The sequence below is a fragment of the Phocoena sinus genome, chromosome 3, assembly GCF_008692025.1.
Source record: "Phocoena sinus isolate mPhoSin1 chromosome 3, mPhoSin1.pri, whole genome shotgun sequence".
Lineage (NCBI taxonomy): Eukaryota > Metazoa > Chordata > Mammalia > Artiodactyla > Phocoenidae > Phocoena > Phocoena sinus.
In genome coordinates this window covers 129440929-129467109 of record NC_045765.1, presented here as the reverse complement: position 1 = coordinate 129467109, position 26181 = coordinate 129440929, and the positions used below count along the sequence as shown (strand labels likewise).

General features: G+C 39.7%; 1 protein-coding gene across 3 annotated transcripts in view; it reads right to left on the bottom strand.

The window, feature by feature from the left end:
• The window catches only part of MIER3 (MIER family member 3), a 30217-nt gene extending 9928 nt beyond the window's left edge, over positions 1–20289 (bottom strand). Inside the window, exons 1-9 of one of the 3 annotated variants that reach the window (XM_032628469.1) lie at positions 20254–20289; positions 18785–18809; positions 15685–15830; positions 7218–7352; positions 5898–6018; positions 4868–4953; positions 4603–4675; positions 2652–2803; positions 132–213 (exon numbers count right to left, since the gene is read on the bottom strand). In XM_032628469.1, coding sequence (XP_032484360.1) covers positions 132–213; positions 2652–2803; positions 4603–4675; positions 4868–4953; positions 5898–6018; positions 7218–7352; positions 15685–15830; positions 18785–18809; positions 20254–20262 — 829 coding nt within the window. In that variant the 5' untranslated portion in view covers positions 20263–20289. Of the gene's footprint in view, positions 1–131; positions 214–2651; positions 2804–4602; positions 4676–4867; positions 4954–5897; positions 6019–7217; positions 7353–15684; positions 15831–18784; positions 20156–20253 lie in introns of those variants that run through there. The other 2 variants (XM_032628470.1, XM_032628472.1) reach the window with 2 other exon arrangements.
• Positions 20290–26181: the final 5892 nt, after the last annotated feature.

The following is a 26181-nucleotide window of genomic DNA, read 5'->3' as shown; positions in this document are numbered from 1 at the left end:
TGCTATGAAGATGAAAATAGATCTTATACAAAAGTGTTATAGGATTGCTCCGTCCTTTATACTTTGCTTATTCTGATCCCCAAATGACCATCCCCTATCATTTCCCTCTCTTGATCCCAAGTGTTTCTTACCTTGAGAGGCCTTTCCGTTGCAGCAGTACCTTTCAATTGCTTCCTTTATATTATGGTTACACTTGAGAAGTTCATATAATGCCTTAGGGCAAGGGAAAAAAAACTATTCAATAAAACTTACCAAAAGTTCATACTTAAAAAAAACCCAAAAACAAACAAACAAACAAAAACAGGTGTATTGTAAGAGTCCTGACAAATACTAGCTGAAGTCCTCTCTAATTTCAGGACATTTGAAGCGTATGTTTGCCCAGACATTTAATCTACGTAACTATCCTGTAGATTGACTCTGGTATCCGAAGAGTTTGTCCATTCTGATTCTACCTCTCAGAAGTCATCTACCAGTATCATTCCTCACTTTTTTTTTTCATTGCCAGGCCTTCTGAGCTGGGAGAATATCCCTATTTTAGATGATTATTTCTAGTCAGGAAAAGTCAAGAATTATGGTCTTCTCTCTTGATAGCACCTTCTGCCTGCCTTTTAGAGTTTTAATAAAAGAGAAGAGCAGCAGGTTTAGAATAGAAGGATGGATATTTTAGTGACTGGAGTTTATAGTTATTTCCATCTACTATGGAAGATACTATTTTTAAAAAATTAGAATTTCTTCCCATTAAACCTGTTTGGAATTATGAATATACTAAATAGCAGCAGACAGAACTCAACTGAAAGTTAAATAATAATCCACCTTCCCAAGTACGTTTCAAGAAAGGCAAGGATATTGGTAAACCTATTAATACGTCAATAGGTTAATAATCAATACATTAATAATCAATCATTAAAAACAGCTGCTAAAAAAGCTTCAGATAAATCAGTACCCATTTCTATTTTTAAAAAGACAAAACCTGTAACGGTTATAAGTAGATGGATACTACCTTACTATAAGAAAGACAGGCTGTATCAAACCAAGGCTGGTATTATTCTTTTTTTAAAATTTTTGGCCACACCCCGTGGCATGTGGGATCTTAGTTCCCTCACCAGGGATTGAACCCGTGCCCCCTGCATTGGCAGGCGGAGTCTTAACCGCTGGACTGCCAAGGAAGTCCCAAGGCTGGTACTATTCTTAATGTAAAAACCTTACATGTATTACCTTCCATCAAAAGCAGGCCTCAAACCACTGTAACTACCAAAAGTCTCTGAGAGTTATAGCTAATGCGGTAAAACATGTTCTAGGAATAAGAGATATAATAATGGTAAGGAAGGAACAAACGTATAATTCAGTAATGACTTTAAAACTAGAAAACCTAAGAGAAACAACTGAAAAATCATTATACTAAATTAAATAGTTTCAGTAGCTTGAGAAAAAAATTTTTTAATTTATATTTCTCTAAATCAACAATACACAAATACAAATATAATAGTGATCCCATTTACAACAGTGCTAAATACTGTATTTAAAAATAATGAGGAATTAATTAAATGCATGTGATACTTAAACAAGCAAAAACATTTGAGTGATTAAAAAAAAAGTCAAATACATAGAGAATCAGAACATGTTCTTAAAGTAGGTTTTATGTTTTAAAGGTACTAATTCTTCCAAAATTAATTTATAGTTTTAATGGAATATCAATAGGAAAAGCCAATGGGATTTCTTTTTGACAGCTGACAAAACTACTTTGAAGTTCAGCTAGTTTGACTTCTCTGTGTTATTCGGAAATTCAAGTTTGAGTCCACCTATCTCTGGGCACTCATTAGCTGGGATTAGCTAGGCTGGAGATAGAGTGTAAAGGTATATGAGAGGGGCAAACAACGTCAGAGAGAAAAAACCCTAATAGGCAATACTTCCACCCTTAACCCACACACCATCAGGAGCATACTCCATCTATAAGCACACAGTATTTAACGAATGCTCCTAAAGCAAATTTATACACTGTTTTTTTCGTTTGTTTGTTTTTGCGGTACGCAGGCCTCTCTCTGTTGTGGCCTCTCCCGTTGTGGAGCACAGTCTCCGGACACGCGGGCTCAGTGGCCAAGGCTCACGGGCACAGCCGCTCCGCGGCATGTGGGATCTTCCCGGACCGGGGCACGAACCCGTGTCCCCTGCATCGGCAGGCGGACTCTCAACCACTGCGCCACCAGGGAAGCCCTATACACTCTTAATAGACATGAAGTTTAATCACATCCTGAATAAAGTTCAAGAATAATCCAAAAAATAACTTTAACATAAAATCTAAAAGTCCAACCACAGAGAATGTTTAAATAAACAATGGAACATACAGACATCAAGAATGAAGTATTAAAGAAATCTCAATGGCAAAGAAAATAAGACTAAGTGATTAAAAGGATATAACATGGTAGGTAAAGTAAAATATATGTGTGTGTATACAGAAAAAAAGGCCAGAAGACATGAAACAATAGAACGGTTATCATTAGGTCTTGGGATTTTTTTTAAACCAGTATTTTCCAAGTTTTAAAAATCAGAAAGAGATAGCCAGTTCATATGTAAGAAATATTTGAATCAAATATAAGAAAATCAAGAAGATACTATATTAGTTAGCTGCTGTTTCAACAAAAGTTGATGTATACCTGTTCATTGTCCCTTGTGTGCGTTCCTGCAGAAATCCTATCCATTATTTTTTCGTTTCCAGTTCTTAATGAGGTCTCAACAAGGTACTCCTTAACTTTGCTCTCCAAAACCACACCAGGACGCCAAAGTAATTGGTCTTCATTTTCATACACTGATAAAGAAAATCCCATCAACACATTAAAAGTAGTGAACACACTTTAAGATGTATACAAAACTGTTTTTCTTCTTCCTATACAAGTAACTAACTTTGAGGACACCAGTAATTTGATTGTCTGGCAAGCTGAGTCTTTCATTAGTAAAGGTTTAAAACAATTTTTTTTTTAACTTTATTAAGGTCCAAGTATTCCAGTCACTAGAGCAAGTAGCTTTTTTGGTGATTGGATTTACTAACAAGTTAGAAAGCTTTCTATGCCTAGTAGTCTAATATAAAACCTGGTAGTGGTGTCTTACATTCTTCTAATGAGGGGGTAAAAATAACCTGTGTAAATTCTTTAATAAACTTATTACAATTTTCTCTTAAACTCCCTAAATGGCTCTATGACAATGTCTACAGGTTAAAAATTGCAAACAAATTAAAACAAACAAAAATAAATAACAATCAAAATATCTGCCAATACTGAAATACCTAGGAAAGATATAGTTTTCCTTTACTGATTTCTTCCCAAAAGGTACATTTTTATTTTAAAAAGCAAAATAATAAAATAAAGTAAAAAGGAAGCAGACTAATTAAAAATGGAAAACAATGATAAACAGTAAGATAAGTAAACTTTCCACCTCTTAGAGAAGCTGATATTTAGTAAGCGAAATGACACTAAAACAAACTGTATATTTTATTAACGCTAACACTGTTGCCCATACTGAAGGTTTCTACTTCACACAATAAAGTCACACAAAAACAAAACAAAACAAAAAAAATAATAAAGTCACACAGATAGCCCAAGTATTTATCCCATTGCTTCCATCCTTCAATTGTAAAATAACTACTAAATATAGCGAATAAAAGTAATTTACTGAGAGCTCACTATGCAGCAGAGACGGTGGTAAGTGCTTTACATTCACAACTGTATAAGGCAGGCATTTCTATTCCCAATGAGCAGGAAAGTTAAAAATAAAGTGTGCCTGTGAAGCAATAAGACTGACTTTTGAGGTAAGTTTCTGGAACCAGTTTCATAAAGAAACTTTGGTCAAAACTGAAATAGGTAATATAGTTTGAGTTTATTCCCTCAAAAGATAGAGAAGATATACGTTCCTTTCTGAAGGTGTAGAACTGAGAGAATATTACCTCCCCTATGTTTCATCTAAGGACCAGCAGTTGCTGAGCATGTACTTTTGCCCATGGCCAAATCTACGTGTTTCCCAAGTTTGGCTAGGAAGGTGTACCTGGATTTTTACTTCCCACCACCTCACCCCTCCATACTTTCAGAACCAGCTATAGTTGGAATCTACCAAAAATGTGAGGAAAACTGATTACACTTAAGTAGGGGTATATAACAAAAGCAACAGAATCTTTACATTCTACCGCCTTATCTTTCAGGGCTGGGGCAAGAGAATTTCTTCTAGCTTCTTTTTTCCTTAAGTGTTTCTTCCCAAGAGGATTATATTCCTAACGTTCTCATTATCTCAGGTGATAGGATGCTACCAACTTCCACTGCAGTGGGATGTAGGCCAAAGAGCTGTACTTTAAGAGCAGCTCCACTATTTTAACAGGCGCTTAACATACTGAGTAAGAAGCACCGTAAGGGGCCAGGGTTGGGGGGAAGGGGGCGGTAGTTCTCTGAGTCTCATGGTTAATTAATCTCATGATACATTACTCCTAAGTCAGGCCTAATTCTTCCCTGACTCCAAATCTATCTTTATACTCACAGGATGAGCATACAATCAGATATAAATAAACATATCGAGCGGTAATCTGGCTTACCAAATATTATCAAAATTAAAAGGCTTCCTTACCTTTCTCATTACCAGCATACTCTCCAAGATAAGGTGGAATCTCTGCTTGATATTGTAAACCAATCATTATTTCCTACAGGAAAATTTAGAAGTAAAGACAACTTATTACAAAAATAAATAGTGAAAAAAAAAAGTTCCAATTCATTAATCAGTTACTACAAACCTAAAGTTATCTCACAAAATTATCGTAAATTATTTCAGAAGTGTTTTTAAAAGCTACTTTAATCCAAATGGTCTACTAAATTATGATGGTAACTTAACATACCTTCCTCAAATCTTCAGGTGAGTTACCACTGTCTGTTTCAACATCTTCAACCTCTGATTCTTTATCTCCATCACACGTAGTATTTGCTTAAAAGAAGAAAGTTAAATTTTAAAAAAGGGTTTTGTTGCCTATTTTTGCAGCGCCTGAAACAGTGCCTGATATTTTATATTTTACTTATGATAAAAATTTGTTGAATAAATGAGATCAGCACAAATATACTAAACCTCTTGTACTATTCTCACATTTTGAAACTAGTCAAAACAAGACACTGAAAACACGAAGAAAGTGCATAATATCCTTATAATTATCTGGTGTACGGTCATATAGTTTGGAGAGGCAAGAGGAAAACCACTACGGTCCCCTTAAAAAAAGAAGGTAAAGCACTAGATTACACTGATTACATTAATCCAGAGTGAGACATACACAACGAGCTGCACATTGAGTCCATAAAAATTATCTTTTTGCACACATATGTGTATGTGTATTGGAACTTGTTATCTGAACAGTTCTTCTACCATAAAAATACCTGAGAAATAAGCAAGATTGCATATAAGAAATTATTTCAGTTCAAAGACCTTTTAAATATTACTGATATACATTAAGGGATAACACCAAGAACTAAAAGAAAAGGATTAAATAAATCACTAAAAATAAAAAATACTTTTGGAGCAACCGATGGTAGTTTTCAAACTGACAGTAGTTTATCAGAGAGTAAGAGCCTTTTAACAGAAATCCAAAAAATGTCTATAAAATTTCATGGCTGAACTAAGATTGGTTGCCCTAGCAACAGATGAGTCTTGGGAAAGAAAACAGCCCTGCAAAACCAAGCAAATGCTTTCGTTTTTAAACAGCATATTAGTTTACACCTCCCCCAATAAAAAAAGGTTATAATCTTGTTCAGATTATAATAGTATTTTATTTCAATTAAGTAAAACACTCAGATATTCTGACATAACTACTGAATGTAACAAAATGTACTCAAGCTACAGTATCAGTGCTACTACTAATCAGTAATGATTTGATTTCTTACATCGTAAAGGCCTAGGGAAGAAATCGGAAGTTTCATGGGAAGTCACAGATGGTGTCAGATCATCTGCAGAAGACTGAGTTTCCTCATCATCACCTGACAATAGGTCTTTTGCTATTTCCTCCTATAAGAACAGGAATGCAATGCTAGGGTTAGAAATGATTACATCCCATCAATTTTGAAAAAAAAAGTCTTTATAACATTATTCATAAACATTATGGTATTATAATACAATTAAGAACTAACTGAAGTCTCAGTTTTGAGAAAAGTAAATTTGAAATTCTCCTATAATTTACTTCACATAATTAGTTAATAGCATTTACTAATTATATATAATATTAATGCTATACTATTATACATTTATGATATAACAATTTGCTTAATTTGTGGGTATGTAAAGAACTTATCTGAAGCGGTAGACTAATTTTTAGTGAATTTACAACAAAAATAATCTTACTTATAAGTGGTTAAAAATTAAACTCACTTTCTGCCAACTTAAATAACTAAAAGAAAACAAAAAAGTCTCCAAACTCCACTCTTCTGATAATTTTTTAGAAGTCCAACTAATGCACCACTCCAACCAGCGATATAATTTTAAAAGAAACAGTTCAGAATTAATTTTTATGTAAGTATATAGTCATCCTTGTGCCTGGTACATAGTAGGCACTCAATATTTGCTGAATGACTATGGTCATTAAGGTTTTTGGTACATTAATATCACATTTAATTGAAAAGTGGGAACAACATAACTCACAGGAAGATGTGGAGTCCTCTCCCTGCCTGAGACCTGAAAGATGAGGAAAGTTTCCCAGGGACCTGTTAGCAGAGACCATGACTGAATTCTCCTGGGCAGGGACTAGGCCTCCCCTACAACCAGCCTATGTTAAAGACGTATCACTGAGGCCTTGGCTGCTATGGTCTCTGTCACTCCCAGAGCCCAATAAAACAGAACTTCTCTCCAACCACTCCATGCCTAAGCCAGATTGGTTTGAAAACTTCTGGGGGATTCATTAATCAATGCATTCAAGTGTCCACAGGATCAAAAGAAGTTAGGGCAAAATCTAAGTTTAGATACAGTATGTCTACACAGGAAAGATAAAAAGTTATGGAAGAATACTCAAATATGCAAAGTATTATGAAGCTATTACTACTTTTAAAGTAGTGAGATCAAAGCCAAACAATATTCAAATCAGTCACCAAAATGATAAGAGCAATGCAGCCATAAGAAGTTTACAATTCAGAATTATGAAATGCTTTAAATTAAACTAATAAAAACAGTCAATGGTAACAGATCTGGAATTTTTTCTACATGCTTGTACTTACTTTGTCTAGTGTCATATCTGGTAGTTCATCTGCAAGTTCACTTGGGGAGCTATTTGCACTGGAATTTGCAACTGCTGGAATTGTAGGTTCATAGCCATAGAATGCCAATAAATCTTCTAGAGGCATGTTTCCTTCCTATTCAAGCCAGAACACAAACATGAACTCAGCAGATGCCACAATGCTGAACCTCAGATAAACCTTGATGCCATTAATGTTCATAAAGCACATTATCAAAACAGCAGGACCAAATCAAAACCAAGTTTTAGTTTTGCTTTTTGTAACTGTATCCAGAAAACAGGATCAATATATAATTAATATATGAACAAAAGTCTAACAATTAACATCTTAATTTTCATTTTCCAGCATCATTTTAGTTTTTAAAAACTTCCTCAAATATTTGCCTTCATGCAGACTTTTTTTCGCTTTTATACTACTATAACGATTCGCCTTGAAAACATTTCCGATTAATCAATCAATAACTTCACATAATTTTTAGCTTGTTTCCTTGCAATTAACAGTTGACCACTTGGTTTATTCTTCATGTTATTTAGAAGATATCTAATGAGAAAACCTTTGCTGAACACTTACTAACACTATTATGTTTATATATTAATGTTCAAGACACAGCTATCCTTTGATATTCCTACTACTGTATCTATATTCTGTACCAGTTGTTTTTTTCCCACAACTGTCTGATGAAGTTTGCATTACCACCATCTTACAGATGAGAAAATTGAGGCTTAGTTCTGGGTTCAAATCCCAGGCCCCCAAGTTCTCTTACTGGCAGTGCTGCTTTGATAAAATTACAGACTCTGGCTGCAGGGCTACCTGTGTTATGAATACTTATGCCATGCCACATAGTGGCACCCAGTCATTGTTTTTTCCCTCCACTAATCTGAAAATAAGTGCTATATTTCCTTTTTTAAAGTAGTTTAATTCAACCACTAAAATGCATAGAACTGTTTATAATTATCATTTAAATGACTTCAAAACCATATATTCATGAACTAGTTAATTTCTTAAATATTTTAAAGACGCTTATGTCCATCTATTAAGAGATTCACTTTTAAAACTAGCTTACGGTTTAATTTTCCCTTTAAAAAAAAAAATCTAAGTCATGAAGCACACAGCATGAAAGCAGAGTATGCAACACATGCCTACAGTTGATCACAAAGTGAGCTGAGGAGAGCCAGTGATGTCTCCCAGAGAGCCAGCTGGCTGCCCACCAGGGCCCACAAGGGACACAGGTTCTGGGGGTCCCTAAGAATTGGCCTTCACCTTTGCAGTATAGAACTTACATTTTTCACTATGCCTGAATGAAACAGATTCATGTTACGAGATGAGAATAAGGTACATGACAGAATGCTAATTTGTGAACCTGCAGTAGCAGACATGCACCCTTCCAATGACCATGCCACTCAGGAAACCTTTTCAGCTTGGAAGTGGAATCAGTAAAAAGCTGCTTTGGGAGCATGGACAAATTCAGCACAAATTAAGTTGGATGGTCAGGATGGACAGAAAGTCACCCATGCCACGGGAAAACCTCATGAAGTATTCTTCTCGCAAATGAAAGAACCCCTCGAAGGTGCCAGAACCACATTGAGAGTTTCTCCAGTCCTGCTCCTTGCAGAGTCCATGCAGCCCATTCCCTCTGGTTCACACTAGTTGTAAGAGGAGACTGGTTACAGCCTTTGCCAACCACCTGTTAGCAATATTTCTCCAAAACTTTACAGTTTCAGATTCCCTCCATGAACTGGGGAGATGGCAACTTTCACTCATCATGCACTGACAGTCCACCTTCCCATCAACACAGCATTTACTGAGCTCTAGGTACCATGTGAAGGACTACTGGCTATGGGTAAAGAAATACAATTTCCAAAAAAAAAAAGAAATCCCTGCTCTCAAGAAATTCAGTCTTGGTGGAAGGAACTGACAAGTTAACAATTGTAAAACACGGTGATAGCTGCTTTAATCAGTTCTGGAATTGGTGCTATGAAATGGTAGGTACAGAGAAGGGAAGACCTACACTCCAGGAATAATAGTATATGGTAGGGAAGTATCACACAGAGGACAAAGACTGAGCTAAGTCTTGAAAGATGAAGAGGCTTTTAACAGATAGTGTTGTGTGCTAGGGACTTGTGGTTCATCGTCAGAAACACTGACTGAGCAGTGACTGTGCCAGGAGCCCACTGTGCCAGGTGCTGGTATGAAACACAGGTCTTGCCCTTCTACAGCTTACAGACTAGGGGGATACCAACAATACTCAAATATGGAACTGCCAATTAAGATGAGTGCAAAAGAAATCAACAGGGTCCTGAGATACAGAATTATGTGGAGGGCCTACTGTCATAGGGTTACAGAGTCAGACAGTGAATGACTTCAGCTGAGGCCCAAAGTCTGAGAAGTGACCAATCCTGTGAGGAGCATTCCAGACAAAGGAAACAACACACTTGAGGCCTGAATATGGTTTTCCACTAAGCCAATGGCCAGAGCACAGAGAGTAGAATGAAGAATGGCTCAAGAGGAGATTAGAAAGACGAGCAGAGGCAGATCACAAAAGGCCTCATGGGAAAGGAACTTGGACTTCATACTCCCAGGGCAACGGGAAGCCATTGGAGAATTATAAAACTGGAGTGACATGACTTTATTCTTAAATCCTGGGCAGCTGTATGAAGAAAAGTTTGGGGAGATGAAGAGGGAAGAGAAAAGCAGGGAGACCACTTAGGAGTTGCATGCTGGGTTAGGGTAGTGATACAGACATGGAGAGAAGTGAATAGATGAGATGTATTCTGAGGTGTAATCAAATGGGCTACTGGAGTAAAAGGGAGAAAGACAGACAACTCCCCAGATTTCTATCTGAGCAACTGCCTATCGTGGTAACTTTTACTGAGGTAGAAAAGACTAAAGGAAGGAAAGGTTTATGAAGGAAAAAAACTAAGAGCTCTGCAGAGGGACTTCCCTGGTGGTGCAGCGATTAAGAATCCGCCTGCCAATGCAGGGGACACGGGTTCAAGCACTGGTCCAGAAAGATCCCACATGCCGCGGAGCAACTAAGTCCGTGTGCCACAATTACTGAGCCTGCGCTCTAGAGCCCGCGAGCCACAACTACTGAAGCCCGCGCGCCTAGAGACCGTGCTCCGCAACAAGAGAAGCCACTGCAATGAGAAGCCCGCGCACCGCAACGAAGAATAGGCCCCACTCACCGCAACTAGAGAAAGCCTGTGTGCAGCAAAAAAGATCCAACTCAGCCAAAAATAAAAAATAATAATAAAAAAAACCAAAATGTTTGAGAGGAGAAGAATACGGTGAATTTCATGATTTAAAAAAAAAGAGTTCTGCAGAGGACACAAAGTTAAGTTTGAGAGGACTATGAAACATCCAAGTGGAAAAGTCAAGTTGGCTAAGAGCCTGGAGCTCAGAGGATCAGGCTGGGCTAAAGATATAAATCTGGCATTCATTAGCATCTAGATGATATTTAAAGCCACAGGAGTAGATGAGCTCACTCAGGGAGAGAGTAAAGAGAAGGCGATCTATGCTTTATTAGAAGAATTTTCAGATATATTACCCTATAGGCAATGGGACACGTCTGGAAAATTTTAGATATGATTTGCATTTTGAAAAAGACATCCTAGGGGGAGTAGAAGAATAAGAGCCTGAACTAAGAAGGGAATTAAAGAATCTATTTCTTGACTTACGTGATAGAGAGAATGTAGGTAACACAGGAGTCTAAGTGGATTGCCCATTTCTGACCTGAGAAGGTTAAATAGCTACAGCATCATTATAAGACCAAAACAAAAGACAAATAAACTTAAGGGTAGAGGGTGGGACAGTAGATGATTTAAGGTGAAAGTCGAAGCAGTGGGCTTGAATGAGTTATCCAGAAGAGGAATACAGAGTGAGAAGACAAAAGCTAGAACCCTGGGGAATACCATCAATTAAAATGAGGGTAAAGAAAGAAAAGTCCATAAATACTACAGAGGGAAACACCAGAGGGTAGAAGTAGAACTAGGGGAAAATGCAGGATTATGTAAGTTAAGAAAGAAGCAAGGGTGGAGAAACCACGGATGGTCACTTGGGTCAAATATCAAAGAGAGATCAAGCAAGATAAAGCAGACATGAATTCTTTGTATCTGTCAATCAAGAATTATTGGTGACCTTACAACCTGTTGGGAGAAGCAAAGCTGAGGACTGAATGGGAGGGCAGAAAGTACATACACTATAAAAAGAGAATGTTGAAGGGCAACACAGGGTCAAAACAGAATTTCCAAATGTGGGAAATATATGAGTAGGAGGCCATACTGAAATAAAAAAAATAAGTAGAAGAATAAACTGAGGGCTAAAGGGGTGGAATCTAGGGACTAGCCTGGGATGTGGAAGATACTTTTGGGACCGGAGAGAAGGAAGGAAGAATTAGCATAAAAGTTAAGTTTGCATGTGTGGGGCAAACAGGAGGTTCTGGGTAGTCATTCACGAAAATCCTACTTTCTCTACAAACACACAAGCATGATCATCTGTTGAGGGAGAAGGTGACCTTCTTCGTGGAAACCTCCTTAATACAGTCAAAGGATGACACTGTAATGACCCCTAGAAGGGGCTGGTGCTAAAACACAGAAATTATCTGTACTAAAACTTTAAAGCAAAACTGGAGAAGATTAATCCAGTCTCTGAAGCACTTTACAAATGAGCTTTCTGTTAGAGTCTATTAATAAAGCACTTAGTCCTTTGAAGCATAGAAGAAATGTTTTCAAAATTGAATTAGCAAATCTCAAAGTCTCTGAGGATCTGTGGTGGCTAGATCAGCTTAGAAGTTTGATCTAGCACCTTATCCCAGGGATGAGGATTTTTCTCTTCTACAATATTTCTCAGGCATTTTGTTGAACCTATTTAAATTTCAAGGGACACATCTGAGTCCAGTCACACTTATAAATGAACTGTTTTGTAAGTCAAAGGATTTGTAACAGGAAGAGCACAATATTTAGAGGCAGAGGACTCACTAATTGCTAACTACTACTGTGGGCAAATCACCTAACCTCTCTCACCTCTATTTCCTCATCTGTAAATAGAAAAACACATTATTTCATTAATCCTATGATGCATAACCTCACATATCAGAAATCAGGATGCACCTCATCACCACTGCACAAATTTCTCATAGTAATGTCCCTCCCTGCTCCCATCTATGCTACTTCTAAATCTACGGTACATCTTACAATCAACAAGGCCTCTGAGCCAAGGAAATAATGCTAATACTTGTCTGACACACCTGATGGTGTTGCTGAATGGGTCAAATGACGTTGTCTAAGTGAGGTACAAATTAATTTTCACATAACACCAGTCTGGTACCTTATAATACTGGATGCAAAACCACATACATATAACTTTTTTAAATGCTTTTTCATTTCACAATGCGTATCAGAGGAGAAATCTATATATTAATAAAGGCAGAAATGTAAATTACTTTTTTAAAACTTATAGGTCTAAATCTACATTATTAAATTAAAACCTCTCAGGAAACAGTAACGTGAAGAAATTAAAATGTAGAACGATATAACATAAACCTTATTTTAGTATGGTTAATAACTAAAATCTTGTCACATAATCTATTCTCTATATTTACCAAAGTGCTACTGTAAGAAAACTGATTTTGTACCGCTCTTATTTTCCATAACATACAATGTACTAAAAATTTGTAAGCACCAAAATAAAGGCCATATGTATAGACTACCAAATTTATTTACTATGAGCATAACAACTTGTAGTTTTTTAAAACATTAACACCAAGGCTCTAAGACTGTTACCATGTACCAACACCTAAATCACTGTTCCAATAAGATTAATACATTATTTTAAATCGTATAGAAATAATTTCAAACTTCTTCTAAAAATAAAATGATCCTTACTCTTTATATTTGTGTCTCTATCTACTGTTCCTTTTCTTTGTTTTCATGTTTCATTAAACATCAATGAAGAACAGAGACCACATCTACACAGTTATGCTTTACTGCAGATAAGAATCACAGTTCAGATGAAGTGAGCAGTCAGTCACTCTTAGAAACAGCTCCTCTTGTCCCTTGCTCAATGAGAGAAGGATTAGCCTTCTGAGCAAGGACATAGCTCTTAGGTCTTCACTAGAATTTGTTTAAAAATCACCTGGATTTTTCTGTCGCAATTTCCAAGAATGCGACAAAATGCCAAGAAGCAAAACTGCCTAAGTACAGAGAAGTTGAAACATTTAAAGGCCTGTAATTTTTCAGAATCTACAAATTCAGTGACAGGTATCATTACAAAGATTTAATTACTGGAGTTTACTAAACAAAATGAAAATCACAGGAATAGAAACTAGGTATTTCTGTGAACAGCTAAGTGAGTAACTCTTTGCTGTTGATTATTTCTCTATATCTTCCCTAATTTTCTTTTAAAACTCACCACACAGATTAAAGCAGCTATTACTATAATCTCTGGAAGAATAAAACCTACAAATCTGGAAAACAAAATTTTACCAGCCCATAAAAATCTCTACCAGATTACCCATACTCAAGTAGTAACTACATTAACACATTAAATGAAATTTTAAATTCTTACTAGTTTACTGACAAAACATCTATATGTGTGGTTAAAGCACAGTCTAGCACATTTATATTATTTTCTTATGTCATGCTGTAAATAGACTGCTGTCTCCCTATCTTTAACAGCAAACACATAATTAAGGAAGGTGCATTATGAGACCACCTGGGACTTTTGACCAAGCCCACAGCAGTGTCCTGACATAAAAAACTACAGGAGAGAAGTAAGTATTCTAAGAAGCCTTCCATGAACTTCTACATGAGGCTAAACACATTTTACTAGACATAAATCCTTTCTCCCATAGCTCTCACTGCTTACTGCTTTCATAGTTCTTAGCAGAGGACATCAAAAAAATCTTTGCTCTCATTTGTCACCCCACACTAGACCATAAGCTCCCAGAGATCAGAAACATTGTCAAATTGCTCATTTTTGCCATCCCAGGACCCACCACAGTCCTTGGCTTAGTGATAATGCTAGCTGGATTATAATTCTCAATTTTTCTAGGCTACCTACTCATAAGAGGTAGAAACGAATTCCCTGAATAAAGTCAAGGCAGAGCTTGAGACTCTTGGGTATCTTTTCTCATCAACAGGCAACAACTTACCATCACCCCTGAAAGAAGTGATAGGTAAGACTTTTCTTCTTGATTATTTCCTAACAATTTTATCTCTATATTCCCAAATCTGTTTGGCTTTTATAGGAGATATATGTATTTTTTTTTAATGATTAAATCTAACTGCAACCATGTTGGATTAATCTGCCAAAGGAATAAACATGTTTAGAAGATTTCAGGTCTACAGGAGCAAGCCTGGGGTCTAGGCCCTGAAGACTCTGCTTCTGTTTCCCTGTGTGTTAAGATGAAAGAAGAAATGCAATAATAGCACAGCCCTGCCTCACAAAGACAGCAGAAGAGATTACCTACGAATGTGCTTTGTCTTCTTCAAGAAAAAGAAGTATGAAAACTCAGTATTATTCCTGAAAACTTTTGTTATTCTGGGCTGATTAGAAATTTGCAAATAAGGTTAATTTACAGATAAGTATAATCTTTTCAAGGAACCCCTCTCTCTGTAGTTCCTGGTATAAATATATGTTTAAAATCCAGTTCATTTGAATTTATACTGATTTGGGGTTTTAAAAGTTATAAACTACATTTACCTTCCCGACTTTCTAAAAGATGACTGGGTGGGAAGGAAACAGGATATTACTAATTCACATTTAAAAACAGAGTAAAACTTTTTCTCTCTCAATTTCCTTATAGTAATCTATCAGATTTTAAGTTTCTTGAAGGAGAACTTCTCCCTGTATCTACTGCAGTGCTTAGTTAAACTCAAGTTTGCCCCTCAGTAAAATAGTGTGATATAATGCAAAGAGGCTGGGCTAGGATTCAGAACTAAGTTTCCTACAGTTCTCTATATCTCAATATTCTCATCTGTAAATGTACCTAGTTCATTGTCCTGGTATAAACTTAAAAACAGGTTAACAAACATAAAATAATTTTTAAAAGTTATACGAAAATGTACTTACTAGGCTATCCTTCAAAATAACAAGAAAATCAGTAACTTTCTGTACAAGTTAGGTCAAAAGGAAATACGCTGATACTATTTTTTTAATTGAAGTATAGTTGACTTACAATGTTGTGTTAGTTTCAGGTGTACAGCCAAGTGATTCAGCTATTTATATATACACGTGTGTGTATATATCTTCTTATAAATATGTGTGTATATATATATATTCTTCTTCAGATTCTTTTCCATTATACACTATTACAAGATACAGTTCCCTGTGCTATACAGTAGATTCTTTGATACTATTTTTATTTCAGGTAGGTTATAAATAATTTATAATAGAATGTCAAAATCTTTACTATAAGTTTGTATTAAAATACTAAAGTAAAATCCTTTACCTTTTCTAAGTCTTCAATTTCAGAACTGAAGTTTTTACCCTCATCCATCATTTCCTCTTCTTCAAGAGTTCTTTCATCATCATAGTCATGGACCAACATCTCAGCAGTGGGGTCAAAATCATGATCCTCAGACGACAAAGACCCAACTGGAAGGAAACAAACTGAATCACTTTACAGGTTCCCAAGGCTATTTACAAAAGAAAATAACTTGTGTTCTACTGCCAGTTCCTTAATACACTTGTCTAAAAGCAGTAGAAAAATGTGAGAAGGATTATGAAAGGAAGACTTCACAAGAGTCTTACATAGTGAGGCTAAAAACTTCAGTAGAAGGGAATATTAACTTTACTCAAATTCTAACCCTCAAATAAAGGTTCAAATCACAACAGAAATGTGGTTTTTAGAACAAATACAAATTTCTGTGAAGCAGCTATACAGCAATTCAGTCTTCAAAAGCACTACCTCACTTTTCACGTCTATAACAGTATTTCAAGCTCCCCAGCATTAAACCATAAAAGCATGCTTTTCTTTGGACTACTAATAAAGTTCTTAAGGTTATGTGAAGGGAATACAGAATATCATATCTAAGAGCTTTGGAAGATGTATCCCATTGCAAGTTGTTTTAGTCAATTCCAACTTGTTTATAAGATGGTAATGCTTGGGAATTCCCTGATGGTCCAGTGGTTAGGACTGTGCACTTCCACCACAGGGGGGATGGGTTCGATCCCTGGTTGGTAACTAAGATCCTGCAAGCCACGTGGTGTGGCCAAAAAAAAAAAAAAAAAAGATGGTAATGCTTTTTAATGGCAAATCTGAAGTCAACAGGATACCCTGAAAACCAAGTGGAGAAATGAATACTATCCATAATCCCGAGAAAATAAAGTCAAATTTATGAAAAACAGGATTTTCTCCATTTGTTTTACTCTACTATGTAATTTAATTAGATCACTCTCAGAGCAGGCAAGGAAAGAAGTATTAGAATCTTGGAGTGGAGAAAGGGAGAAGTGGAAGGAAGCATATTCAACACAAAAAGCTTGATGTGTTTTTAGTCAAGCTATTTAATATTTTAAACATTTAAGGACATTAAGATCATTACCAAAACACTGAACTAGACCAAAGATTTTTCACTATGGAAAAAAACACAGACAATTCAATGTTTTTGATTCTGAGTTCAGAGAACTCTAATCATTAGCCCTAAAAATAGTAAAATTCCTATGGGACTCTATTCTTTAGGAGGTTTACATTATAATGTTATTTTTTGAATGCTGAAAGATATTAACCTGCTCATTTTAAAAGCCTGTTGAAGTATAGGTAGTTTAAGTTAATTTTAGAGAAAGATGAATATTTGTTAAATAGCTGAAAAGCAGAACATCAACCATTACAAATTTTCTTTGAGGAATTCCAGGAAACTTTTGGGGTATGCCAAAGTGTAAGGTATGAAGTAGATGGTAACTTTTCTACCTCCTTGAAAGCAGAGCTCTACCCTCTTTCTAATCCACGTATCACTTGGCACACTTTAAGGCTTCCCCTGAAAGAGGAAAGTATTCATTCAGTAACAGCCAGAAACAGAAGGGACTGAGGGTCTACTCTTGGCTTTGTCCCTGGCTTTCTGGGACCTGAGGCAAGTCATTTAAACCGTCGGGGCCTGGGTCCAGTTTTTCATTTATAAAATTCATAGGGTTGGTTTAATGACCTCTAGTCTCTTCTGGTTCTAAAATGTTCTTAAAAATTGGCTAATTGATTATAAACAAGTTATAAGTTTGTTTAAACACCAAAACCACACTTTTTGCTTTTTATTTAGATTGCAACTTCTTAAAAGCATACAGTGATACAAAATGGAAAAATTCCATTATCATCCAGATGTTTGGCATCATGTACATAAATATTCTTTCCCTGAAATCAGCTATAACAAAGAAATGTTTGTCTCAAAGTTAGAGAAACTTAAAACAATTTTTAAATGTAAAGACATAGCTATTTTCAAAATAGCCACAAATTTATTCTACTTGGTGTTAATTATTTTATAATACCTTAAATGATAATCAAGTGAGACATTAAAGGTTGACTAAAGACACGAAGTAATATGCAAGAAAATGGACTCTAAGGCAACATGTGGTAACAGAAGACTTGGGAGCCCATCCAGACTCTATTAACTAGGTAACTCTCGGTAGAGTTATTTAGAAGTCTCCTCAAGTGTAAAATAAGGGAGTTGAACTAGTTCAGAAGCACTTTTCCTGGAGACTATGAGAGGGAAAAGAGGCAGCCAAAAGGGGGCTGGAAAGAGAATAAGAAACTGAAACAAAGCTGTCCTTAACATTTCAGCACATGAGGTAAGGTCTCTGCCATAGATGGGTTTCAGGGGTTCCACAAATCCCAAGTTATATGCAATTATCCATTATGTGCAGAGTTCTGGAGACAGAGTCCCTTGCTTTCATCAGATCCTGACAGGGGTTTCTAACACCAAAATGGTTAAGAAACACTGTCCTAGATGATCTAATGTTGTCTCACCTCAAAAATTCTGTATTACCACTTTTCTTTGCCAAACTCAGAAAGTATGTGTTTCTTTTAATTAGGACAGCTTTACGTAACTCTCAATTTTGCATTTAATACAATCCACAGACACTTCTCAATTATGAAAAATGTATGAGACAAAACAAGGGGAGATGGAGAGTCAGGATTAATGATCAATATAAGCACCCCCAAAGTTCTGACAAATTAAAGAAACAATTTCTCAAAAAAATTAAAATCTAAATTAAACTGCTAAAGTTAGTGGAAAGTTTGGGAAAGATTTGGGATTAACCGTTTCAGGCTTCAAGAAAAAAACACGATATGTGAGAATTAAAGATCTATTACTTAAAAAGAACGTTTGTCAATTAGCAGCTCTGTAACAAAAGTATTTTTTCAACATGCCAGATAAAAGTGAGAAAAGAGTGTAACTAACTGTTCCTTCCTCCAACAGCTTAATTACCAAAATGAACACTGAAACCTCTTAAAAACAAATGATGAAAACTCGCAAGACAAATTTCTGTTGGAAAAATTGAGCAATAGATCTTTGGGTCCCCATCACCCTTTGGGACCCACTGAAAAGTAAGAAAAGGGTACAAACCTGGGCTCGAACTTCCAAAAGAAGCCTAGGAGAGAAAAGAAAACGTGCGGTTAGATCGCGCGGCCAGGGAAAGAGGCAGCGCCGGCAACAGGGCGCAGAGGAGGCGGAGCCCAGCGCTCCTCCGCAGCTGCCAAAAGTGCAAGACGTAGCTTCGCTCCAATCGCTCCCGGCCCCTTTCGGGCCCCTCTTGGCTGCCTCGCCTTCCTCCCCGAGTCCGTAGTGTACAAACTCGCACACCGGGGACGAAGCCCGGTGTCTAACTGGCAACTCCAAGACTCCGCTTGGAGCTCAGCAAGTTATAAAGTAGAGAAGCACAACCCAGAGCAGTCGGCTCACAGCATCGGTCCCCCATACCCCGGCATCTCAGGAGTCCCCAAAATCCCACCTGGCTCTCCACGGCCCCAAACAACAACTCGCAACCTAACACCCTTTCCTGGAAGGGACTCACCCTGCGCATCCAGTCCACCTCCTGGGGCCCGGTAGCCCCAATTCCTGGGCTGTCCTCTGCCCCCGAGCGTAGCCAGCTCTCAACCGGACACTCGCCCCCAAACCAAAGCTCAAGCCCCCCCATACTCTCTCCGGCGTCCGGAGACGCGGATCCGCAGTCCCAGAAATGCTGGTTCCTTCCAGGGTGTTCAGTCGCTCCCCGGGCCCGCCAGCGAGCCCCTCGCCCTAGCGTGCTCCAGCCGAGGGTCTTCTGCTGCGCCACCCCCTCCCCCCAAGCTCACTAGTCCCGGGGGACACAGCCAGGGCAGCTCCGCTCGCCCTGCCTCCCCCCTTAAGCTCGGAGGAAAGTGGGGCTACCGAGAGTCCGTGGAGAGAGCGTCGAGGGTCTTGGTCCTCCCCGTTTACCCACAGGAGCTCCCGCACCTCCCGGGCTGCGGGGCGGGGAGTCCCGCTCGGCTCTCGCGAAGCCCAGCGGCCGCGCATCCCGCTCGCCTCCGAGCCCGGAGCAAAGTGGAGCGTGAGGTTCCTTCGCACCGCAGCCTGGACCCAATGGGCCGGGGGCACAGAACACTCCTCCAGCAGGGCAGTGGCGCAGCCCGCTCCCCGCTTTGCAATCCGGCCGCGGAGGGGGGGGATCGGCCGGTTTCCACCCACCCCGGCCCCAGGAGGCGGCGCGGAGGCTCCGGCGGCCCGCGTCAGCTGCCCGGGGGCACGGCACGGCGGCGTCCGCGGGCCGGGGTTCGCTGCCGCCGGCCGCCGCCTCCCGTCCGGCCCCGTCGCCCGGCCGGGTCGGGGCAGGAGCCGCCGCGGCCTAGTCCCGGAGGGAGACAGCTCCCGCGCCCGCTCCCGCCCCCCGGCCGGCCCCGCCGCCGCCCGTCGCCGCCCCGCGGCCCCGCGCCGCCACGCCGCCCCCCGTAGGGCCGCGGGAAGGGCCCCGGATCCCCCAAGCCAGCTCGGGGACCGCGGGAGGCCCCCGGGCACCCGCTCCAGCCCGGCCGCTCCTGCCCGGTTTCCCTGCTCACCTCCGCCATATTGGTACCTTTAGGGCGAACGAGCAGCGCCGAGCCCAGTCCCCGGATGGGGAGCCTGAGCCAATAGCAGCCGCCGCCGCCGCCGCCGCCGCCGCGGTCCGCCCGGCACCCGCCCGGCGGCGGAGGCGGCTCGGCCCCTTATAGGGCAGGGCGGCCCGCGACACCCCCGGCCCGCTCGCAAGCCCACCCCATCCGGCGCCCCTCGCCGCGCCCCCCGCCCGCTGCGGGCGCCTCGACCCGCACCCGCTCACCCGCCCTTCGCCTCTCGGCTGGAGTAAAGTTCCTGCCGAATTGGAGGCAGACGGGGGACGGATGGAAACATCGGCGCAGGACAGACCCATGTCCACCCAGTCGAGGCCCAAGAACCGGCCGGGGCGGCTGCGGACCGACCGACAGACGCTCCGGTCCGGGAGGGCGCTGGGGAGAGGGGCAAGAGACTTGGAGGGACAACTCGACAGACTTCTCTAAGTAAGAAGAGAGGAGGTGGTGGATGGCCGAGAGGAAGCCCCGAGAAATGGAAGAAGTGGCTGATGGACTGCAGTGTCAGTCCAGAATGAGAGGACAGCGACCAGGCATTTTGCGGTTTCCCCTAAGAGACCTGCAGGAATGGGGGATGCAGATCAGCGTACACTGGCCCATGGAGTAGACGGTGGAAGTGGTCATTTGCCAAACAGGCTTTGGAAGATAGTGACAGTACGGAAGAAAAGGCAAAAGATCAACAGGGCAAAGAAGTGATAGTGAATAGAGTTGCACGACTCAAAGAAGATGCTTGTAAAATACAAACTCTGCACGTTCGGGAAAAAAAGTTAGAACAGTACTAGAGGTTGTTAATTGCCAAACAGGGTGGTAAGGGAATAGGGTTGATCCCAAATAGGGATGACCCAGAGGTACACACTTGATAGACCTATGGAAGAGCAGGAATACTCAAGGGCCTGAAACTGACCCACCTCCCACCTCCCTCCCAAAAGGTCAAACATTTGCTTAGGGTCAAATGGGAAAGTAGACCTGTGGGCAAGTGGATGGGTTGAGGATGGAGGACAAGGTTTAAGAGGTGTAACTTCTCCCAGGCATGTCTTATGGCCGTTTGGTCTTCATTGGGAGACCTAAGTCTAACTCCTGGCAGTTCAAGTTTCACACTGAACAACTCTGAGCAAAGTACACAAAAATATTCACCAACAACTCGTTGGTAGCCCACAGAGGTAAATCCTGCAAGAAGTTCGAGTCCGTATTCCTAGGTTCCTTGGCACACAGGTGTCTTGAGGCAGGAGGCCAGAAATAATATGTATAGAAAACAAAGTAAAAAGAAAAAGTGGAAAAGAGAAGTCGACTGTAAGGTCCTGGATAAGTGAGATGCAAACACAATTAGAAAAGTATAGCAGGGCCCTATAGAAACTTGGAGAAGAGTGTAATCTCAGACACCAGAGCTCTTCTATCAACTATTGCTAAAACACGGAATATTAAATAATAGAATTGAGGTTATTTGCCGTAATCTCACAAATTGAGAGACTTTTTAGAAGCTTAAACTTTCCATTCTTTTAGTCCAAACATGAAAGGTCTGGATTTTAATCTGGGGTTGCCTTCGATTCTCCCCTCCAATGGTGGAGACTGGATTATGGATAGGAGGGGAGATGATTACTTTCAACCTTTTTAAGCAAGGCATCTCAAAATTAAAGTTATTCCACTGGTGAACGTTATTTATTTATGGAAATTTTAGGAGAAAAGTCACCTCAACCATTTCAAAACATCATAAAGACATGGAAAATTACACTTTCCCTGCTGTGAAAGATATCTTTCGACATTTTGTCCAGTCAAATAACTCAAAAACAGCTGAACTTTGAAACCAGAGGGCTTGGCACACATTGTATGTACTGTCCTCAATGAGGCGTTTAGAGTTTTCAAAGTAAAAAATGGCTTGAAATTAAGTGATTAACTTTAGAAAAGTGGTAGTGAACACATCCCATGGACAGAGCCATTAAACAATGCCCTGAGCTGGACCACAGGCCACGCCACCACAGAATGGGGTTGGGATCGAGTCATGAAGAAAGTGTCTCCAGCAACCTGTCTTGTCATACTTAACACTAAGGAGAAACGTTTCCTTCATAGCAAAACGTGGCTAATCCAAACTATAAATGTGGCCTTAGGTTCCATTTTGCCCTATCTAAGAAATATACAGACTTCTGCACTTGCATAAACTTAGTAGAGAGTATGCAGATTCTCTTTTTATTAAACTATAAAGATTTTGCACAGGCACTTGTAATTTTGGCTGCTTATATGCTCTCCATCCTAGTACGTAATTCATGTAGTCTATGTCCAGGCTATTAAATAAGGATTCATAGAAAGATAAGTGAAGCTAAATTAATTTGCAGATTAAGGAAATAGAGCCACTTTCCACTCCTAATCCCCAGAGAAAAAGTATACCACCCAGTCTTATATAACACATTCCTTTTATGATAAAGTGTGTAAAGTCTACTGTTTGTACATGGATCTTTCATTCTTTTTGATGACAAGGCTTCTAGCAGTTGGTACAGATAAAAAGTCCCCTTGTTCTAGGGAGTTGAAATAAAAAATTACTTTTTACTGTTGTTATTATTATATACAACAGGTGGCATTATATAGAAAGTAAGTCCTATGCTGGACTCTGGGCACAATGGGATCACCGTAAAAGTCCTTGTCAAAGCTTACCATGTAACTGAGTAATTTTTATACGTGGTGGATGGGAATCAGAGCAAGGAAAACTCAAAACTGAAACCACAGTAACACCTAAGGAGAACCAAAATGTAATAACATCCTCCAGCCATCTTTAGAAATGAAATAAATCAAGAAAAGATTATAAATGTATGGTTTAATATGTCTTACAATATATACAATAAAATAAGAAAATGTACGTATAAAAAATGAGGGCCAGTGAAACTAATTAGCCTAGGAGATTAACACCAGAGAAGAAGTTAGAACAAGAATATGCAGGTAATGAGGTGTGATACACAACATGAGAGTTAAACCATAAATTTGGCTTAGAGCTTTCTGGAGCTAAAGCAAAAGATAAAAAATAAATACAATCGTTGCTTGATTCTCACTGTCCTTGAGAAGAAATGTACAAATTCTTCCATGGAAACAAAGCTTTTCAGAACCTTTAAAAAAATGTCTTGCCTGAGCTACATAATAATGTAGTACTGTAGAGGGCAATATCCTCTACCAGATCCTCAAAGGGCACTGGCAGGGTTTGCAACACTGTTTCTTTTAGTGACCATCCATGAAAGTTGAGGGCATCCTATAAATGTATGACCTACTGAAAGCAGTTTTAACAGGGCCACGGTAATGCAATACAAATATTTAGCTTTCTACAGATTCCATCTAATCCAAATAGACTATCCAAAGTTAATGTCTCAATCTCAAGTGCCTGTGCTAGTCAGGCAGGCACAACGAACAAGTGAAGCTGGCCATTGTGAAGACTAAAGTAGGGGCAATAGCAAACCAGCAGACAGTAACCCTACCGGAATGGAGCAGCCACTAACTCAGTCTCAGCAGACTGGCTCTAGCCTTGTGAGAATGTGGGCCCAGTGCTTCCAGGCATTCTCAATTTCCAAGAACATCGGGAAAGCCAGATTTTTATGTGACATCTCCTGGTTTTCAAAATTTATCAACTAATTTAAAAAAAAAGTTCAACACAATGTAGATTAAATAAACCATGTTAAATAAATCACGTGAACTGTGTGAGCTTCCAGTTTGCAGACTCTTAGAATCTCTTAACCTTACCTCTCAACATGGCTTCGGGTAAGACTGTAATACCAACATTTCAGCTCGTTATCACATCAAACTTCTTGCATTTTTCTAAACATATCCATTTTTCCTGGGTGAAACGCAAATATTTCTTGACGGAATGGATGACTACTCCATGAGAAAGCTAATTCACTGTAGTAAGCTTTGCCTAAACAAAGATTGTTAACAGAAGGGAGATGGTCTATGTAGTTATTTAAAAAAAAAAAAAAAAAAGGGCTTCCCTGGTAGCGCAGTGGTTGAGAGTCCACCTGCCGACGCAGGGGACACGGGTTCGTGCCCCGGTCCGGGAAGATCCCACATGCCGCGGAACAGCTGGGCCCATGAGCCATGGCCGCTGAGCCTGCCCGTCCGGAGCCTGTGCTCCGCAACGGGAGGGGCCGCAACAGTGAGAGGCCCGCGTACCGCAAAAAAAAAAAAAAAAAAAGAAAAGAAAAGAAAAAATAATTCTTATTTCTCTAAGATTGACCAAAACAGGTTGAACAAAACAACCATAAGTACTGACAATTGCTTTGTAGTTGTATGTTGTACTGTATTAGAATGGAAGCTAGAGAAAGTTCTGAAAAAGCTGAACTCAACAACGTCAGAATTTTAGCAAAAACTAACTGGGGAATCCAGCTTGGAGAACTGGCTTTGAGATGGAACACACAGGGCAAGGATATAGGGACTTCTCTTGATGGAGGAACATTGCCACTTCCCAAGGCAAGTATTAGCAGAACTAATTTAACGGCTGCATAACTTATCTTGAAGAAAGAATGCACACGGGGCTTCCCTGGTGGTGCAGTGGTTGAGAGTCCACCTGCCAATGCAGGGGTCACGGATTCTAGCCCTGGTCCGGGAGGATCCCACATGCTGCGGAGCGACTGGGCCCGTGCGCCACAGCTACTGAGCCTGTGCTCTGGAGCCCATGAGCCACAACTACTGAAGCCCCCGCACCTAGAGCCCGTGCTCCGCAACGGGAGAAGCCACTGCAATGAGAAGCCCGCGCACCGCAGCGAAGAGTAGTCCCCGCTCGCCGCAGCTGGAGAAAGCCCGCACACAGCAACGAAGACCCAACACAGCCAAAACTAAATAAATAAAATAAAATATTTTTTTAAAAAAAGAAAGAAAGAAGAAAAGAATGCACAACTCAAGGAGTGCCAGTGACTTTGCTCTGCGTTTCCCTCAATCAATATACTCTGGGTTTACCTTGAAATGGGAGACTCCAATCTTCTGTACTCTTGGTTGGCTTCTCACAGTGTGAGCACCTTGCTGCCCTGAGTATAATTCTGGTGTTTAAAGATACATTTTTTTTTTTGGTACAGTATGACCTATAAATACAAGCCATAGTATTTAGGCTTAAAGTATAGACACTTTCCTAAGCCTTTTTTTTTTTCAGTTCAATTTCTTCTAAAATTATTATCATGAAATGTTTCAGGAATATCAAAATATATGCTATTTAAATAGTTTTTCCTCCTTTTTCATTTAGTTGCACAACCAAATGTAAATACAGTGTGATTCCACATTACATGCATTTATTGAGTACCTATATATTTTTTTTTGGCCGCACTGTATGGCATGTGGGATCCTAGTTCCCCGACCAGGGATCGAACTTGTGCCCCCTGCAGGGGAAGTGCAGAGTCTTAACCACTGGACCGCCAGGGAAGTCCCTTGAGTACCTATTAAGTACATATTTTTTCGTATAGTCTTCTTCATCATCACCTTGGAGGTAGCTGTTATTGTCTCCAGCTTATAGATAAGGAAACTAAGGCTCAGAGAAATTCAAACTTATCCAGCTTTTAAATGACAGAGCTGAATTTGGGCCCAAGGCTGCTTGAATTTAAAGCCTGAGCTCTTTTCTTCATATTAAGATGTTAATGAGTGAACCAAGAACCATTAGGAAACAAAAAGATAGCATTTAAGTGAAATCTTGATAATTTTATAAACGAGACTAAGCAATCTCTCTTGGGAAAAAACAAGTGCTAAACTAGGGACCAACTTTTAGAATAACCTATGAAACTGGATAAAAGAAAAATGTGTATCAGATCAACTTATTGTAACAATACAGTAAGGAAAATAATCTGAGTTATACAGTACTTAAAAGATGGTAAGCGGAGGGCGCAGAGACCATGTCCGTCTCAGTCCATTTTTTTGCAAACATCTGGC